This window comes from Erpetoichthys calabaricus, chromosome 6 (assembly GCF_900747795.2).
Source record: "Erpetoichthys calabaricus chromosome 6, fErpCal1.3, whole genome shotgun sequence".
NCBI classification, from domain to species: domain Eukaryota; kingdom Metazoa; phylum Chordata; class Cladistia; order Polypteriformes; family Polypteridae; genus Erpetoichthys; species Erpetoichthys calabaricus.
Window position 1 is genome coordinate 77,288,719 of NC_041399.2, and position 19,649 is coordinate 77,308,367.

The window sequence follows — 19,649 nt, forward strand, 5'->3', positions numbered from 1 at the left end:
AAAGTTGATAGTGTTGATCTCATAAGGTGTACTATTGATTCTCAGACCTCCCATTGTGTACTCAAATTCACATACGCGTACGGAAAACCTAACAACCCTTGAAAAATGACTGCTCGCAAGCAAAAAAAATGGTAGTCATTCACTGCACCTCCTGAAAGTACCTGGCAGATAGGCAAAGTGGATCGCAGTCCATCTTTCACTTGGAGTCAAGGACATGGTTGATGTCCATTTTTCAATGAATAAATAACAATATATATGTCATCTAGGTGTGTAAATATGAAATTGCATGTTAAAATTCAAGTTTATTATACATTCTAAAACAATCCCCTTTTAGAATGTTTGACAATCTTGGTATATTTTGTGTTTATTTGTATTTGTACTTGTTTAAAAGCAGATACATTGTAACTGGAAAGCTGGTTAAATCTGCACATTAAACTAAATAAGGTGGTCTGATGAATACCATAGAATCTGAAAAATCATTTCAAACTATCATCAATAGAATTAAGACCTAGGCAGAAATGTAGCTGGTAAAGTTTAATATAAATGTAAATGAATGTATAGGTTTACACCTTGAAAGTAATAAAGTGGTGTACTGAAACATTTATGTAAGTTAATAGGATGCTAAGCAATATAGCACACTGTGTGTGGAACAAATCAAGAGAGATTATTCTTAAACTGTTAAGGCATTTATACACTTTAAGGCTTGTGAGGCTTCATCACAGGAAACTCTTAGGTCTAGATTTGATGCCCAGAACTGTCTATAAATGTACAGTATATATGTAGAAAGTTTGCTTGATCTCCCTGTGTGCATGTGTTTTTTGTCTGGCTATTTCAGCTTTCATCTTGCAGGTTACGTTAAGTAGTGACTGATACGGTGAGAGTAAGCGAATATGCCTTGTAATGGGCCAGTGCCTCATCAAGAGTTATTTCTCTCCTTTAATGACTGAACAGAAAACAGTTGCTTAACTTGTAATCATAGTATTTCATTCTTATGTAATAAGAAGAAACTTAAATGTTTTTCTTGCCTAATAATATTTATTACCCTGAATATTGGGTACATGTTATTCAGAATTAAAAAAATAACTAAATATTGAAGCTTTATTTCTACAGTATATTAAAAAGAAACTAGATGGTAATTTCCATCAGTTATCTGTGCAGTCCTTTCAGCAAATTCCCTTCATCTTAATTTAACTTGGTCGGTATATTCATGTCAATCATTGTTCTTTTATTTTTATTTTTTATTTTTTTTTATTTTATTAATTTTATTGTAATCATTCCATACAAATAGATCAATTTATAACCAAACAAATTAAAGACAAATCAAACCCCACCCCTGAGAAGGAGAGCTTAGCTAAAGGAGAATTGCTTAGGGCTTTTTAATAAGACAACAATAAGCAAAGGAAAGGGAGAAATAAATATATATGTAAATAAGAGATGGAGAAGGGAATTAAATGCGGTAATTATTATTTTAGAATAAGAGAAATAACTTTGATCAGATCCTGCCAGGTTTTGAAAAAATTTTGTACAGATCCTCTAACTGAGAATTTGATTTTTTCCAATTTCAAATAATATAAAACATCGGTTTCCCACTGACTTATCAGAGGAGAGTTAGGATTCTTCCAATTTAACAGAATAAGTCTGCGTGCCAAAAGTGTAGTGAATGCAATCACCGTTTGCTTGTCCTTTTCCACTTCAAGTCCGTCTGGAAGAACACCGAACACAGCTGTTAGTGGGTTAGGAGGGATTGTGACCCCAAGGCTGTCTGAAAGGCACTTAAAACTTTTTGTCCAAAATGATGTTAATTTGGTGCAGACCCAGAACATGTGAGGCAGGAGCTTGGTTGCAGCGTTCGCAGGTTGGATCTTGCCCTGGAAACATTTTGGACAGTTTTAAGCGAGACAGATGAGCTTGATACATAATTTTTAGTTGAATAATTCTATGCTTTGCGCATATGGAGCTCGAGTGAATTCTCTGCTTTGCTACCTTCCACTCCTTTTCTGATATATTGATTAAGGGATCTTCTTCCCAATGTCCTCTTGGATCTTTGAAAGGTAGGGACTCTAATAGAATTTTATATAATGCGGAAATGGTGTTTAATTCCTCGGTAATGAGCAGTATTTTTTCCAGCATTGTGGAGGGTGCGAGGTGGGGAAAATCGGGCAATTTCTGTTTAACAAAATTTCTAATTTGAAGATAGTGAAAGGAATGTGTAGCTGGGAGGTTGAATTTTGAACGTAATTGTTCAAAAGATGCAAATATGTTGTCTATATAAAGATCTCTGAGCATTTTAATCCCAAAACTTTTCCAGGTATTAAAAACTGGATATGTTTGCGAGGGTTGAAAGAGGTGGTTTTCTTGCAGAGGTGCCACCGATAAAAGATTTTCCATCTTAAAATGCTTTCTAATTTGGTTCCATATTCTAAGTGAGTAAAGCACAACTTGCATAACTTGCATTTATTGGAGAGCAGAGCAGGGAGTATAAAGAAGTACTACAGGATTTTATTTCTATTGCGGACCAGGCCTGTGTATGTTCATTTATTTGTGTCCAGGTTTTATGGCTGGGTTTGCTGCCCAGTAATAAAACTGAAAATTAGGTAGAGCCATGCCACCTTCTGCCTGAGGTCTTTGTAGGGTTGCTTTTCGGATATGTGGGTGTTTTGAGTTCCAAATGAATGAGGTTATTGTTGAATCTAATTGCTTAAAAATGATTTATTGATATATATTGGAATGTTTTGAAATAAAAAAAGAAGTTTAGGAAGGATATTCATCTTAACAACGTTAATTCTTCCGGCAAGAGTGAGATGAAGGGTTGACCATCTATCTCTAAGTCTTGCTTAATTTTTTCCATACAGACGGCAAAATTTTGTTGATAAAGAGCTTTATGTTTACTTGTGATATTTACCCCTAGGTATTTAAACTGATCTGCTATGGTAAAAGGTAGGGTGTCCAATCTGATATTACATGCTTGTGAATTTACTGGATAGAGTATACTTTTATTCAGATTAATTTTAAGACCAGATATCTTTTGAAATTCTGTTAGTGCTGTTAGAACTGCAGGGACAGTGTTTTCTGGGTCTGATATATATAAAACCATATCATCTGCATATAGAGAAATTTTCTGTTCCAGTCCTTCTCTGACAATCCCCTTTATCTGATAAGAATTTCGGCAGTGAACCGCCAGTGGTTCAATGGCGATTGCAAACAGCAGTGGTGACAAGGGACATCCTTGTCTGGTGCCACGTTCTAGCTTAAAGTAGTCTGAGCAAATGTTATTAATACACACTGAAGTTTCTGGATTGGTATACAGTAGTTTGATCCATGCACAAATATTCGGGCCAAACCCAAATTTCTCCAATGCAGTGAAAAGGTAGTTCCATTCAATCATATCAAATGCTTTTTCTGCGTCTAATGACAGTAATATCTCTGGGGTGTTTGATTTTGCTGGTGAATATATAACATTATTCAAGCATCGGAGATTGGAAGATAGATGTCGGCCTTTAATAAATCCAGTTTGATCCTGTGATATTACCGAGGGCAGCACTTTCTCCATCCTTCTAGCTAGAATTTTTGAGAGTATCTTAACATCATTATTCAGGAGTGAAATTGGTCTGTATGATGCACATTGTAATAAGTCCTTATTTTGTTTAGGAAAGACGGTGATTAATGCTTGTCGAAATGTTTGAGGTAGTATTTGGTTGTCTCTAGCTTCTGTAAATGTTGCCAATAAGAGGGGAGCTAGCTGAGTGGAGAATTTCTTATAAAATCTACGGGGTAACCATCAGGGCCTGCTGATTTCCCGCTTTGTAGTGACTTTATAGCATCTAGTAATTCTGTTAGCATTAGAGGTTTATCCAGTTCCTCAGCACTTAAAGCATCTATTTGTGGTGTCTGTAATGTATCCAGAAATGCATTAGATTGTGTGTTGTCTTCTTTGAGCTCAGTAGAATATAAGGATTTATAATAATCTCTAAATGTGTGCATTATATTTTTATGGTCTATAATTTCTTCTCCATTCGTGTTGGTAATTACTGGTATTGCATTGCGAACTTCTTGTTTGTGACTTATAAATAAGTTGTTCGGTTTCTTTAGTTGTTAAGATGTTAAGTTCTGTATGCAGGGCCTGCCTTTTCTTGTGGAGAGCTTCGCTTGGACGCCTGGCTTGTTCTTCATCTATTCTATTCATTTCGCTTCTTAGCTGTGATATTTTCTTGGTTTCTAATTTATTTCTGTGGGAAAAAAATGAAATAATCTGTCCTCTTAAGAAGGCCTTTAGAGTTTCCCAGAGTGTTCCTGCGGTGACCTCTGTGGGCGTGTTTGTCTCTAGGAAGAAGCTGATTTGTTTGGATATAAATTCTGTGCAGTTCTCGTCTGCCAGTAGAAGAGGGTTAAGGCGCCATCTGCGAGGTGAGTGTGAGGGGCTTATTGATTTTAGCTCCAAGACTAGAGGTGCATGGTCGGAGATAACAATTGTGTCGTATTTGCATGATTTGATTGTAGACAAGAAATTATTATCTATAAAAAAATAATCAATTCTTGAGTAGCTATAATGCACTGGTGAGTAGAACAAATATGTTCTTGAGTTTGGGTTAAGAAACCTCCAGGGGTCTGATAAGTTGTGATCATTTAAAAACTGTGTAATTGTCTTTGCAGTATTAGATATCGTCCCCCCTGACACAGGAGTCCTATCTAAGAGTGGATTTAAAACACAATTAAAGTCCCCAGCCATTATAATTTTATGAGTATTCACATTGGGAATGGATGCAAGTAGATTTTGCATGAATTCCTTATCATCAGCATTGGGTGCATAAACATTTATCAGAATCATTTTACTGTTATATAAGTTGCCCATGACCATCACATATCTCCCTTCGGGGTCCGATACTACATGTGATGCTACAAATGGAACTGTTCTGTGTATGAGAATTCCCACCCCTCTAGTTTTCTTTATAAAGCTAGAATGGAACATTTGGCCAGTCCAGTCTTTTTGTAGTCTGAACTGATCCTTACTTAGTAAGTGGGTCTCCTGTAAAAATACTATTTTAGCGTTTAAGCCTGTTAGGTGAGAGCATACTTTCTTTCTCTTTAATTCGTGATTCAGGCCTTTAACATTCCAGCTCACAAAGTTAACTGTCCCATCATGGAGACATTGATTCTGAGTTTTTAATGTCATTTTATAGTCTTAACTGGTAATGAGGCAGTTTCAATCTTAGTTTAAAATTTCCCCATGAGTTATTGCATTTTAGCCTATTGTTGCATTGATATTTATAGTTCTAGGGATTAGAAGAATAGATTAGCTATAGCCTGCTCTCCTTCTCTCCCCCCTTTATCCCCCCCCCCCCCCCCATTTTGCCTCCCCACATGAGGCTTGATCCCATTTCATGATGTCTCGGTCCTCTGACATACGAAGAGACAGAGCACGTCGAAAACAAAACAAACACCACCCCGCAGCAGCCTTAGAGAATTAAAACAAAGAGATATCTATTGCAGCTGAATTCTTAATACTATCTGCCGAAAATATAATAAATAACAATCTAAGCTTAAAATAATCTTCATCAATTTTAAAAATTAAAATATTAAGATAAAAAAATAATGAACCCTGGGAATGATTTTAAAAAGTAGTCTAGGATAAACACGGTAATTCCTACTGTAATAGTATAATGTAATAGTAAAAATAGTATAAATAGCAATAAACCAAGTGTATGATGTTAAACAGTCTACTTTAAGGTAATAAAAAAAAAGGTATAATGTAATAGTATAAATAGCAATAAACCAAGTGTATGATGTTAAATAGTCTACTTTAAGGTAAAAAAAAAAAAAAAGTATAATGTAATAGTATAAATAGTATAAATAGCAATAAACCAAGTGTATGATGTTAAATAGTCTACTTTAAGGTAATAAAAAAAACAAATCCTACTTTAATTACTTCCACACTCACGTCTATAACTCTGATTAAGACACAAACATATAATGTCCAGATAAAGAAAAGGATGTATAATTATAATACCAGTCTCTTTAAATATGGATCCAGAGAGCAGATGACAGGTCCTTCCCATGCCTTGATAGAATACGGCTCCTTATTAACTTTCAAAAGAGTGTCAGAAACAGCTTCTTTAATTCCTTTTTGGCTTCTTCTTTGCTTGAAAAAATATAATATTGATCTTGAACTTCCACTTTCAGTTTGGCGGGATACAAGAGGCTGTATTTGATATCGGCTTCCCGTAGCAACTTTTTAATGTCAGAGTAGTTTGCACGTTTTGCAGCTGTTGCTGGTGAGAAGTCGAGCGACTATGATGTAAGCTTGATGTGATGGCACTTCTCAGACACAAGCAAGAAATTATATTTGAAAATAATCTTATTCGTATTTTCCCCAATCATTGTTCTTTTATATGTGTTTCAAGCCCTGGATGTACTCTTAATACTATTGTATTCCTGAAGTTAAGCCTGGGAATAAAAATCTACTATGATAGAGTGTCACTAGGGAAGTAAAAAAGTCAGCAGCAGCCACTTTGACTAAAAATATTATAACTCATGTAGGATTCGAGTTTAAAAGTGAAACACTTCCTTCCCAAGTGTTCTGTATATGTTAAGATGGTGGTTGTTTATTTTATTGTTACTATTTTTTGTATTTTTACACCTGAAAAAGGCTTTTCTCAAGAGTGCAAATTAATCTATTGACAACTTTCACTCCTTTTAGCAGTGCTAAAGTGAAACCAAGTTCTTTTGTCTAACACTTTTGATGTCTGCCCTTTTACTACACAGTGCCTTTGGCTGTCCTTACTCTGAGATTAACATGAAAAAAGAAGCAACTCTTCAGGATCGTTTTGGGGGAGAGAAACAAATTACCCTGGTCCCTGTGCATTTTGTATCAAAAACAAAACGCCAGTTCAGTGATGACATAGATCAAAAGGCAAAGGAATCTGATACATTTAAAAAGTAAGAGCTATTTTTTTTTTCCTATCATATATTCTCCTTTTTAAGAAATAAAATGTTACCCCTAGTTTGGGTATTCTTGAAATGTGTTTTTTAATGTATATTTATTTAACTTGCAGTATTAAATACTAGCAAAACACTGTAAACTAATCATTTTTGTGCATGTTTCACCAAGGGGCATTTGGTTTAGCATCACTTGAAAAGTTAATATTTTAATTAAAGGAATGTAATATATAGTAAAGTGAAAGAAATAAATCAGTCATTCAACAACCCATTATTCAAACTTGCCATTGTCATTGGGAGAGGCTTTGGGGACAGAATCTACCATATGTACTTCAGGTACAAGGTAGGATCTAAAGAGTTTGTGAAATACATAGTATTTTGAGAGGTCTCTGTTAGTGCCCCATTGTTGGCTGAACACTAAAATCATACACTGGTAATGTGGAATTTACAATTAGCTATATACAGTGTGAATGATTGAGGCACTGTTGTCCCCTTGAACCCTTAGATCAGACGTCAGACACCAGATAAAAATCCAATTATTATTTATTTTATAATAATAATGTGCACCAAGCACCCTCCACTCCACAATACTCATCAATCACCAATAATCACTACAATACTCAATAATCACAATCCTCCACACTCCCAGACGCGTTGCCACCCTTCCACCCAGCTCAGCTCGACATCTGGGATTTCCCATAGTCCTTTTATAGTCCTTGACCTGGAAGTGTTTCGCCCTCTCTGTCCACGTGACTAGGAATACTTCCAGGTCATATAAAAACTCCACTTCTTCACCCCGGAAGCACGTCGTTCCTTCCTGTCATGTGTTTATGACGCACTTCTGGGTTATAGGGCACGTAGCACCCTGTGAGCCTCCCTGCAGCGACCCCTGGCAGCCCCAACGTTATCCAGCAGGGCTGTGTATTAAAACTCCATAGTCCATGATGCCCTGCTGGAACTTGGGGCATCCCTATGTTGCAGGTAGGGCTCCATCCGGCGGCTTGGAGGTATTGGCCAAAATATATGGCCGGCAATCCCTCACATATCCCCCCCCCAGCGAAGCACATTGGGGCAGAGCGTCCAGCCCCGCGAGGGATGTCCTCCTCCAGGAGGATCCGTAAGATGGGCCTTGGCTACGTTGTCTAGCTTCCCTGGAGAACCTAGGGGGAACATTGTAACGGGTATCCCTCTGATCCCCTGTCCTCCGAGGACAATCTCACCATATGTGGCCCAGCCGACGACAGTTACAGCAGGTTCGCCGTCCTCCCGGTTGTCTTCCTCCGCGAGACTGGAAACACCTCGGGAACTCCGTGAACTCCGCCCTCTTCTCCGCTAAGGGAGGTTTTATGGTCGCCTCTGTGCTCTCAGCTCGTTTCTCCACCTTGTCAGGAAACCCGTGTTTTATTTTGGGGATCTCCTGCTTACTCTGGAGCTTGTACACAGCTTGGGTCTCTCTATTGGAAAAAGAGAGCCCCTTTGCTGTTTGCACATCCGTTGACCTACGTTTAGTCGTAGGCGGTGTCATCAGCACCGCATCGCTCCGGGTGAGAGCACTTTTCAGCTGTACCGGTTCGATTGGCGCTTCCCCCGCCCCTTCTATTACCACCGTTAACTCACTTATAGAGTGGTTCGGGGTCTTGAGGTCCGCATCTCTCTGAGAAGCTGTCTCGTACAGCTGCCCCGGTTGGATCGGTCCTTCCTCCGTCCACTCGGTTACCGTTCCACACTCCCTTGTTGGGCCCGCAGTGCTTTGGCACCTGCTACTTATTAACCGCGGGGCCAGATCACACTGTGTCCCTTTATACTGTACGGTACTGGTTGGACTTACCTGTACCGCCACATCAATCAAGACCGGGGCTTCTCAGCCTAATCGCCGCAGGTATTCCTCGATTCCTTTCAGCGGCACTTCGGCTGTCGCTCCCAGCTCCTCGACCTGCTTCTTCAGTCCGATCAGGCCCTGTAAGAAACTATGCACAGGCTCGAGCAACCTCTCGATCTCCCGTAGTCCAATAAAGTCATTTAAATCAGTCAGAGGCAGGCTAAAATCTTCAATTGCCTTACCTTCCGGCCGGGAGCCAATGCGCACATCCGCTCCTGGCACGTGTCCGGCTGGGCTTTGTGGAGGCTCTTGGGAATTTGAGTCTCGCATTTTAGATGGCTGGGGCACTGCTACTGGCCGGGAGCCAATGGGCACATCCGTTGTCGGCACATGCTCGATTGGGTCGCGCAAAGGCTCTTGGGAATTGGAGTCTTTAGAGGGACGGGTGGCCGCTACCGGCCGACTGTGATCTGCCTTTTCTAATTTAACGGCAGACCATTCAGTCACATCCCGCTCCTCTTTATCATTTTTTATATTCGGCGCTGCTTCGCTCGCCTCCGCCTTCACCTTCAGGGTGATCGATTCCGTCAGGGAAATGACGACCTCACCTATAGACCTCTGTTGACCTTCTCCTTCCCATAATCAGTCTGGGGAGATCATTTGCCCAGTTTCGGCGAATGAAAGGTGACCCTCATGGTCATATGATCGGTTGTAGTCCTTTAGGTGTTCCCAGCCTGCTCCGGGATAGTCCACGTGACTATTGTCGTTGAATAGGATCCCCTGGTGTCGATTCCTAGATGGGCTATACTCCTCGTCATCGCGGCCATCTTGCCTAGGTGGGAAGTATGTTTCCGAATCCTCGTCAGAATCAAGAAGACTGGCCCCTGAAAAATAATTAAATGTAGGTCCCGGCGCATCGGACATTTTTTCGGCACATACCTCTGAACCTTGACCATGTTCTCCTAGTTTATAGAGGTAGTCCTGCGTGTCCGACAGCCCTCCCGCTGCCGTAATGCTCGGGCCCTCTCGGCATCAATCATGGCCCTGTCTTCCTCGATTCCCGTCAGGAATGTCCACAGCTTTTCGGCCTCTGTTAGGGTCTGCACCCATTGGGTATGCCTATTCTTTTTCCCAGACTTCTTCCCCATCACGTACCGATGTTGAATGAGGCTTCCTATTTTGCAGCGCAGCCCACTGAGTGTGGTGAGCTTTTCTGTGCGTCCTGATGCTGTCTTCTTGGGGTTCTCTGTCCACAGAAATTTTTTAAGTTCAGGTCCTCTGCCTAACCGACGGCCAGAGAATCCTGCCGAGACTACGCCACTGTGAATGATTGCGGCACTGTCGTCCCCTTGAACCCTCAGATCAGACGTCAGACACCAGATAAAAATCCAATTATTATTTATTTTATAATAGTAATGTGCACCAAGCACCCTCCACTCCACAATACTCATCAATCACCAATAATCACTACAATACTCAATAATCACAATCCTCCACACTCCCAGACGCGTTGCCACCCTTCCCCCCAGCTCAGCTTGATGTCTGGGATTTCCCATAGTCCTTTTATAGTCCTTGACCTGGAAGTGTTTCGCCCTCTCTGTCCATGTGACTAGGAACACTTCCAGGTCATATAAAAACTCCACTTCTTCACCCCAGAAGCACGTCGTTCCTTCCTGTCATGTGTTTATGACGCACTTCCGGGTTATAGGGCACGTAGCACCCTGTGAGCCTCCCTGGCGGCCCGACGTTATCCAGCAGGGCTGTGTATTAAAACTCCATAGTCCATGATGCCCTGCTGGAACTCGGGGCATCCCTATGTTGCAGGTAGGGCTCCATCCGGCGGCTTGGAGGTGTTGGCCGGAATATATGGCCGGCAATCCCTCACAACAGTATTATCACTTAGTATATGTTATCTTAAATAGACTAATCAAATCATACATGTATATAAAATCTGCAAACGTAAAACATGTCATCTTATATGACTGACCCGCATCATGCAGCATAGCCATAGCTGCCAACTCACTAGCTTTATGAGTAGATTCAACGAGAGTGAAACTTTCAGTTGAAATGTCTTTGGAATATTTTCATTGTTCTATTTGATTTTTTTAAAGTAAACCCCAAATTTACAAGCAGATAACTTTATTTTTTTTTAAAAAGAGTTATGGTAAATGAAACAAAATTAAAACCCAGTTCTGTGGAGTCAGAGTCGTGAAATCAGAGCCGGTAGAAAATTATTGGTTTACTGGAGATATTACATTGTAATATAATATGTTAAAATCTCCAGTTTCACAAATACCAATTCAAATACCCTAAGTTCTTGTCTATAAGCCGCGGCTTATCTAAGGAAAAAAGTTGTGAAAATGAAAAAATAGAATATCGGCTTATACATAAGTCCGGCTTATACAGTAATCCCTCCTCCATCGCGGGGGTTGCGTTCCAGAGCCACCCGCGAAATAAGAAAATCCGCGAAGTAGAAACCATATGTTTATATGGTTATTTTTATATTGTCATGCTTGGGTCACAGATTTGCGCAGAAACACAGGAGGTGGTAGAGAGACAGGAACGTTATTCAAACACTGCAAACAAACATTTGTCTCTTTTTCAAAAGTTTAAACTGTGCTCCATGACAAGACAGAGATGACAGTTCTGTCTCACAATTAAAAGAATGCAAACATATCTTCCTCTTCAAAGGAGTGTGTGTCAGGAGCACAGAATGTCACATAGATAGAGAAAACAATCTCTAGCAAACAAATCAATGGTGCTGTTTGGCTTTTAAGTATGCGAAGCACCGCGGCACAAAGCTGTTGAAGGCGGCAGCTCACACCCCCTCCGTCAGGAGCAGGGAGAGAGAGAGAGAGAGACAGAGTTTGTTTTTCAGTCAAAAATCAATACGTGCCCTTCGAGCTTTTAAGTATGCGAAGCACTGTGCAGCATGTCGTTTCAGGAATCAGCTTTACAAAAGATAGCAACATGAAGATAATCTTTCAGCATTTTTAGACGAGCGTCCGTATCGTCTAGGTGTGCGAACAGCCCCCCTGCTCAATCCCCATACGTCAGGATCACAGATAGTCAGCGCAAGAGAGAGAGAAAAGTAAGCAATCTAGCTTCTCAGCCATCTGCCAATAGCGTCCCTTGTATGAAATCAACTGGGCAAACCAACTGAGGAAGCATGTACCAGAAATTAAAAGACCCATTGTCCGCAGAAATCCGCGAACCAGCAAAAAATCCGCGATATATATTTAAATATGCTTACATATAAAATCACAATTTAAATGACCGCTACGCGCGCGTGTTGACTTGGCGACGCCCAGAGCAGAAAGAACGCGCTCCGGCCGCTCCAACCGCGCCATGCGGGGAGTGAGAGAGACGCCAATATCTCACACTCTCTCCCCCTTAAAGAAATTAAATGGGTGCGAGTGAGACCACTGACCTCCCTCCCTTCTATTAGTTATAGGTTATAGTACATTCGGCTTATCCATGAGTCCAGCTTATCTATGATAAGATTTTATTTTAAAAATTCGTATGATTTTTGGTCTCCGGCTTATACACGAGTCCGGCTTATAGACAAGAACCTAGGGTAACAATTTTTTTATTTTTTTTATTTTTTTGTTTCTGTTTTGTTATTTTTTTCTTTTGTTTAACATTCCTCAGTGTTTGTAACTTCTTTAACAAGTAATATAAAAAAGCCAAAACAACATCGCCACAGCCTTTAAACCCAAACTTTAACAGTTTAAAGTGTGAAAATGTAGCCTGATGATTTACACTGGCAGTGATAAAATGCTTTATATCTTATAGGCTGTGTGTTTTCAAATCTAGTAAATATACTACTGTTCAAACTTTGGGGTCACCTAAAATTTTTCATGTTTTTGATAGAAATTCATGTCTTTTTTTATCAAGATACTGTTAATATGATTAAAAAATATAGCCAAATCATTACTGCATGAAATAACTGATATTCAATTTATTATTCACATATGGCAGAAAGCCCCATTTTCAGCAACAATTCCTTCTGCATCCTAATGGTAAACTCCCGTAGCTTATCTTCATTTAGCTTGATAATGCTAATTAGTTATTAGAGAAACCTTTCTAATTGCATCAGCACCACTGAAACTTGTTATCCTGTTCGATTGTATTGCAAAGTACTGGCATTTCTAAAGTTCAGCTCTGTGTTTAAAAATGGATAAAATTATATATTAACTTAAATTTCAAATAGAGGAGTCAGAGTCTGTGTTGGAGATGCCATAAATTAATAAGTTGGAGTTGAAGGTTTTTTGTACTGACTCCACAGCCTTGCGGTTCTAGTTAGTTAAGAACATGGAAGGCAGAAGCACAGAATTTTGAGTGTTAATATCCATCCATCCATCCATCCATTGTCTCCCGCTTATCCGAGGTCGGGTCGCGGGGGCAGCAGCTTGAGCAGAGATGCCCAGACTTCCCTCTCCCCGGCCACTTCTTCTAGCTCTTCCGGGAGAATCCCAAGGCGTTCCCAGGCCAGTCGAGAGACATAGTCCCTCCAGCGTGTCCTGGGTCTTCCCCGGGGCCTCCTCCCGGTTGGACGTGCCCGGAACACCTCACCAGGGAGGCGTCCAGGAGGCATCCTGATCAGATGCCCGAGCCACCTCATCTGACTCCTCTCGATGCGGAGGAGCAGCGGCTCTACTCTGAGCCCCTCCCGGATGACTGAGCTTCTCACCCTATCTTTAAGGGAAAGCCCAGACACCCTGCGCAGGAAACTCATTTCAGCCGCTTGTATTCGCGATCTCGTTCTTTCGGTCACTACCCATAGCTCATGACCATAGGTGAGGGTAGGAACATAGATTGACTGGTAAATTGAGAGCTTCGCCTTGCGGCTCAGCTCCTTTTTCACCACGACAGACCGATGCAATGCCCGCATTACTGCGGATGCCGCACCGATCCGCCTGTCGATCTCACGCTCCATTCTTCCCTCACTCGTGAACAAGACCCCGAGATACTTGAACTCCTCCACTTGGGGCAGGATCTCGCTACCAACCCTGAGAGGGCACTCCACCCTTTTCCGGCTGAGGACCATGGTCTCGGATTTGGAGGTGCTGATTCTCATCCCAGCCGCTTCACACTCGGCTGCGAACCGATCCAGAGAGAGCTGAAGATCACGGCCTGATGAAGCAAACAGGACAACATCATCTGCAAAAAGCAGTGACCCAATCCTGAGCCCACCAAACTGGACCCCCTCAACACCCTGGTTGCGCCTAGAAATTCTGTCCATAAAAGATATGAACAGAATCGGTGACAAAGGGCAGCCCTGGCGGAGTCCAACTCTCACTGGAAACGGGTTCGACTTACTGCCGGCAATGCGGACCAAGCTCTGGCACCGATCGTACAGGGACTGAACAGCCCTTATCAGGGGGGCCGGTACCCCATACTCTCGGAGTACCCCCCACAGGATTCCCTGAGGGACACGGTCGAATGCCTTTTCTAAGTCCACAAAACACATGTAGACTGGTTGGGCAAACTCCCATGCACCCTCCAGGACCCTGCTAAGGGTATAGAGCTGGTCCACTGTTCCGCGACCAGGACGAAAACCACACTGTTCCTCCTGAATCCGAGGCTCGACTATCCGACGGACCCTCCTCTCCAGGACCCCTGAATAGACTTTTCCAGGGAGGCTGAGGAGTGTGATCCCTCTGTAGTTGGAACACACCCTCCGATCCCCCTTCTTAAAGAGGGGGACCACCACCCCGGTCTGCCAATCCAGAGGCACTGTCCCTGATGTCCATGCGATGTTGCAGAGGCGTGTCAGCCAAGACAGTCCTACAACATCCAGAGCCTTGAGGAACTCCGGGCGTATCTCATCCACCCCCGGGGCCCTACCACCAAAGAGTTTTTTGACCACCTCGGTGACCTCAGTCCCAGAGATGGGGGAGCCCACCTCTGAGTCCCCAGGCTCTGCTTCCTCATTGGAAGGCATGTTAATGGGATTGAGGAGGTCTTCGAAGTATTCCCCCCACCGACCCACAACATCCTGAGTCGAGGTCAGCAGCGCACCATCCCCACCATATACAGTGTTGACACTGCACTGCTTCCCCTTCCTGAGACGCCGGATGGTGGACCAGAATCTCCTCGAAGCTGTCCGAAAGTCATTCTCCATGGCCTCCCCAAACTCCTCCCACGCCCGAGTTTTTGCCTCAGCAACCACCAAAGCCGCATTCCGCTTGGCCTGCCGGTACCTATCAGCTGCCTCCGGGGTCCCACAGGACAAAAGGGTCCTGTAGGACTCCTTCTTCAGCTTGACGGCATCCTTCACCGCCGGTGTCCACCAGCGGGTTCGGGGATTGCCGCCACGACAGGCACCGACCACCTTACGGCCACAGCTCCGGTCAGCTGCCTCAACAATAGAGGCACGGAACATGGCCCATTCGGACTCAATGTCCCCCACCTCCCTCGGGATGTGGTCGAAGTTCTGCCGGAGGTGGGAGTTGAAGCTACTTCTGACAGGGGGCTCTGCCAGACGTTCCCAGCAGACCCTCACAACACGTTTGGGCCTACCACGCCTGACCGGCATCCTCCCCCACCATCGAAGCCAACTCACCACCAGGTGGTGATCAGTTGACAGCTCCGCCCCTCTCTTCACCCGAGTGTCCAAGACATGTGGCCGCAAGTCCGACGACACGAGCACAAAGTCGATCATCGAACTGAGGCCTAGGGTGTCCTGGTGCCAAGTGCACATATGAACACCCCTATGCTTGAACATGGTGTTCGTTATGGACAATCCGTGACGAGCACAGAAGTCCAATAACAAAACACCGCTCGGGTTCAGATCAGGGGGGCCATTCCTCCCAATCACGCCCTTCCAGGTCTCACTGTCATTGCCCACGTGAGCATTGAAGTCTCCCAGCAGAACGAGGGAGTCCCCAGAAGGTATGCCCTCTAGCACCCCCTCCAGGGACTCCAAAAAGAGTGGGTACTCCGAACTGCTGTTCGGTGCATACGCACAAACAACAGTTAGGACCCGTCCCCCCACCCGAAGGCGAAGGGAGGCTACCCTCTCGTCCACCGGGGTAAACCCCAATGTACAGGCTCCAAGTTGGGGGGCAATAAGTATACCCACACCTGCTCGGCGCCTCTCACCGGGGGCAACTCCAGAGTGGTAGAGAGTCCAGCCCCTCTCAAGGAGATTGGTTCCAGAGTCCAAGCTGTGCGTCGAGGTGAGTCCGACTATATCTAGCCGGAACCTCTCAACTTCGCGCACTAGCTCAGGCTCCTTCCCCTTCAGAGAGGTGACATTCCACGTCCCAAGAGCCAGTTTCTGTAGCCGAGGATCGGACCGCCAAGGTCCCCGCCTTCGGCCACCACCCAACTCACACTGCACCCGACCTCCTTGGCCCCTCCCATAGGTGGTGAGCCCATGGGAAGGAGTGTTAATATGCTACGGTAAAATGAATTGCCTCAAGAATGATGTTCTGAATTTGTATTTTAGCCTATTTCCCATCAATCTTAATCAAGCACTAGATGACTAAGTGCCCCCCTTTGATCTTTGGGGTTTTCAGGGGTTCACAAGGGTTAATTAATTAACCCCAGATCACCCTGCATTTCACTCTTTGATTACTATTTTAAGATTAGTTCTAATCTATTATATGGCATAGTACCTCATACTGGGCCAATGTAGAGTTACCAATTAACCTAACCTCCTGCCTTCATATACAGTAGATAACAATGTGTTTGATCAAAAATAGTTTCTTCCTACACCATACTACTTCTCAGTAACTGTGCTCTTTACTGTAAACCCAGTTTTATTTGTCCATCTGTGTTGTCATGCCATAAGTTAATTAGCTGTAAATGCAGCAAGCTAGTGAAAGTCTGGAAATTTGAAACTGGGCTTGAGAAAGTCCTGTCATCTATCACCCCCTGATATTTTCAGTTGTTTGATATCCACAAGGCACAGAGATCCAGCAACACCAATCATTAAGTGTGACATGCTGTCCAGCTTCAAGTCATGTAATGAGACACTGGTCTAGATATGGTCTGTATGACACAGTCTGGATATGTACCTGAGTAGGCCCTTGTTTCCTGCCTTATAATAATTATAACCAGGGTAATGTCCAGCCCCATGCAACCTTGAATAGGATTATGTGGGACTCAGGATGTTAGGTTGTTTTATGTTATAACTAGCAAAATACCCGCGCTTCGCAGCGGAGATGTAGTGTGTTAAAGAGGTTATGTAAACATATATATATACATAATCATATATACATATATATACATATCTACATATACACATATCTACATATACATATATATACATATACACATCCACATATACATATATACATACATATACAAATTTACATATCTACATATATATATATACATATAAATATAGACATACATATATACATTCATACATACATTCACATAGATATATATATATATATATATCTACTTATTGGCTCCTGTATTTAGGATATAGCGGGTTGGATAATGGATGGATGGACATTTGTATGCATAGCCCTATTTGCCCGTTTTCGTTTTTTTTCTTTCTTCAGTAATATTTCAGCAAACCCGGAGCTTGTCAGTTCAAATTCTGGTACTGACACCACTGTGTGACCCTGAGGAAGTCACTTCACCTGCCTGTGCTGCAAAAAACAAAAGTAATGTAACAAATTGTACCTCAGATGTTGCAAGTTGCTGGAATAAAGGCATAAGTAAAATCGATAAATATGTATTGTACACATAGGAACTATTCATTTATTTTCAGTTAAGTCATCTGCAGCAAACCTTTATAAATGAGGGTTTCTCCTTTTTAGATAGTGCAAACTGTTTCTTCTTCATTGACGATTTCTCTTGGAGAGCTTTTTTCATTTCATTGAAAATTAAAGCAGCAGCTGCCAAATTATGTAGCTTTCTTATTAATTTTTCAACATTGTATAAAATAACTTTATAAAGTAACATAAAAGGTTTAAATACTGGTTATCCTTTTACACTAAAATATTACTAAAGAGATACAAAAAAAGTAAAATGCATATGTTCTTTTTCTTTAAGGAGATTAAATATTACTGAAGAAAGAAAAAAAAAACTAAAACAGCCAAATGGGGCTATGCATACAAACTTAAAAGGTTTAAATAAAACAGAAATATACACTTTTATTTTTACTTGCTTAACTTGTGGAGGGTGTATCCTGTAGCAAAGCCCTAACTTTTTTCGTGAAAGCCCGTTTCAGTCAATAAGTCTTAAAAACAGGTGTAAAGATATTGACAATAAGCTACACAAACCCACCAAGACATAGAATCGTTTAAATCAAGTATCATTACATCTTCCTTTCTTAAAGAGAAGTAAGGCAGTACTTATAAGCTTACATATATATATATATATATATATATATATATATATATATAGACATACATACATACATATATATATATCTATATCTATATATATCTATATCTATATATGTATATCTATATACTGTATATCTATATCTCTATCTATCTATCTATCTATCTATCTATCTATCTATCTATCTATCTATCTATCTATCTATCTATATATATATATATATATATATATATATATATATATATATCTATATATATATCTATATCTATATATATCTATATATATCTATCTATATCTATATCTATATATATCTATATATCTATATATATATATATATATATATATATATATATATATATCTAAATCCCCGCGAAGTACTGCTTTTAAATTTTTATTAAGAAGAAAAGCTTTTTAAATTGAGGGAAAATATCCCAAAATAGCAATTTGTTAAGGATCTGTTTTTTTGTGAAGCAGCCTTAACAAAAGCTTTTCCGCTGTTTTATAAACGAACGCCATATAAGGTCTTCCTTTTTCCTTGCTTCGCCAAGGAAGGAGCCTTTTTATGAAATCCAAGGGTTCTTCGCTTTTTTTTTTTGTTTATTACGATTGTTATAGTTCTGTTTGTATACGACGTTGTCAGTTCAGCACTCAGGTTGTAATATGACCAAACCGTGCAAGCTTACTGTTAAGAATGCAACGTATAGTTGTACATGAGAAAAGCAATCTTGCCTCAAATCAATGGCAACCTTTTGTAGGTCTATGAACTTAATTTAAAGTTTAGGTTTACACGGTGCTTTCTTTCCGAAGTACCTGCACTCATGAATATGTCTGTATGCATCAGTCGCTCAAATCCCCGCGCTTTGCACTGGCGAAGTACTGCTTTTAAATTTTTATTAAGAAGAAAAGAAAACCTTTTAAAATTGAGGGAAAATATACCAATAACAGTTTGTTAAGGATCTGTTTTTTTGTGAAGCTGCCTTCACTTGAGTGATCACTTTGAGCTGACTTGATGGCTAACCATAAGCGTTACCTGGTAGGTAACCACCCATACAATCAGATTGTGAATCAGACTATTTATGCCGTGAATGTAATTACCCCGATCTACATGCTGTCAAATAAACGAACCACACGCCGTGGCGCAGTTTTAGGGGCTTCGCCTCTAGCGCTGACGTCCGAGGTTCGATTCCCGTAAGGGAGTGAAGTGAGTGGGTGGTTACCTACCAGGTAACGCTTATGGTTGGCCTGCAAGTCAGGTAACATCAGCCACGGTGCCTTCAGTTGTGAGAAGCAGATCATAGAATGGATGAAAATAGTTTACTGTCAAATAATGCAAAGAGTACGCGACACCTCTTTCCCCCTTATTCTTGGCTCATCAGGCGTACACACTCACTGCACTCGCTTACAGTAATCGAACGTCGGACGTCAGCGCTACAGAGGCTTCGCAGCGGTGAAGTATTGCTTTTAAATTTTAATTAAGAAGAAAAGAAAACCTTTTTAAATTAAGTCTTAAAAAGAGGTGTAAAGATATTGACAATAAGCTACGCAAACCCACCAAGACATGCAATCGTTTAAATCAAGGCGCGAG

The 19,649-nt window shown here is 41.5% G+C and overlaps 1 protein-coding gene across 2 annotated transcripts in view; it reads left to right on the plus strand.

Moving 5' to 3' along the window:
• The window catches only part of LOC114653416 (lethal(3)malignant brain tumor-like protein 4), a 527,140-nt gene that overhangs the window by 293,799 nt on the left and 213,692 nt on the right, over positions 1 to 19,649 (plus strand). For both annotated transcript variants that reach the window (XM_028803732.2, XM_028803736.2), the window contains one exon: positions 6,760 to 6,933. In XM_028803732.2, the coding sequence (XP_028659565.1) occupies positions 6,760 to 6,933 (174 nt within the window). The remainder of the gene's footprint in view (positions 1 to 6,759; positions 6,934 to 19,649) is intronic.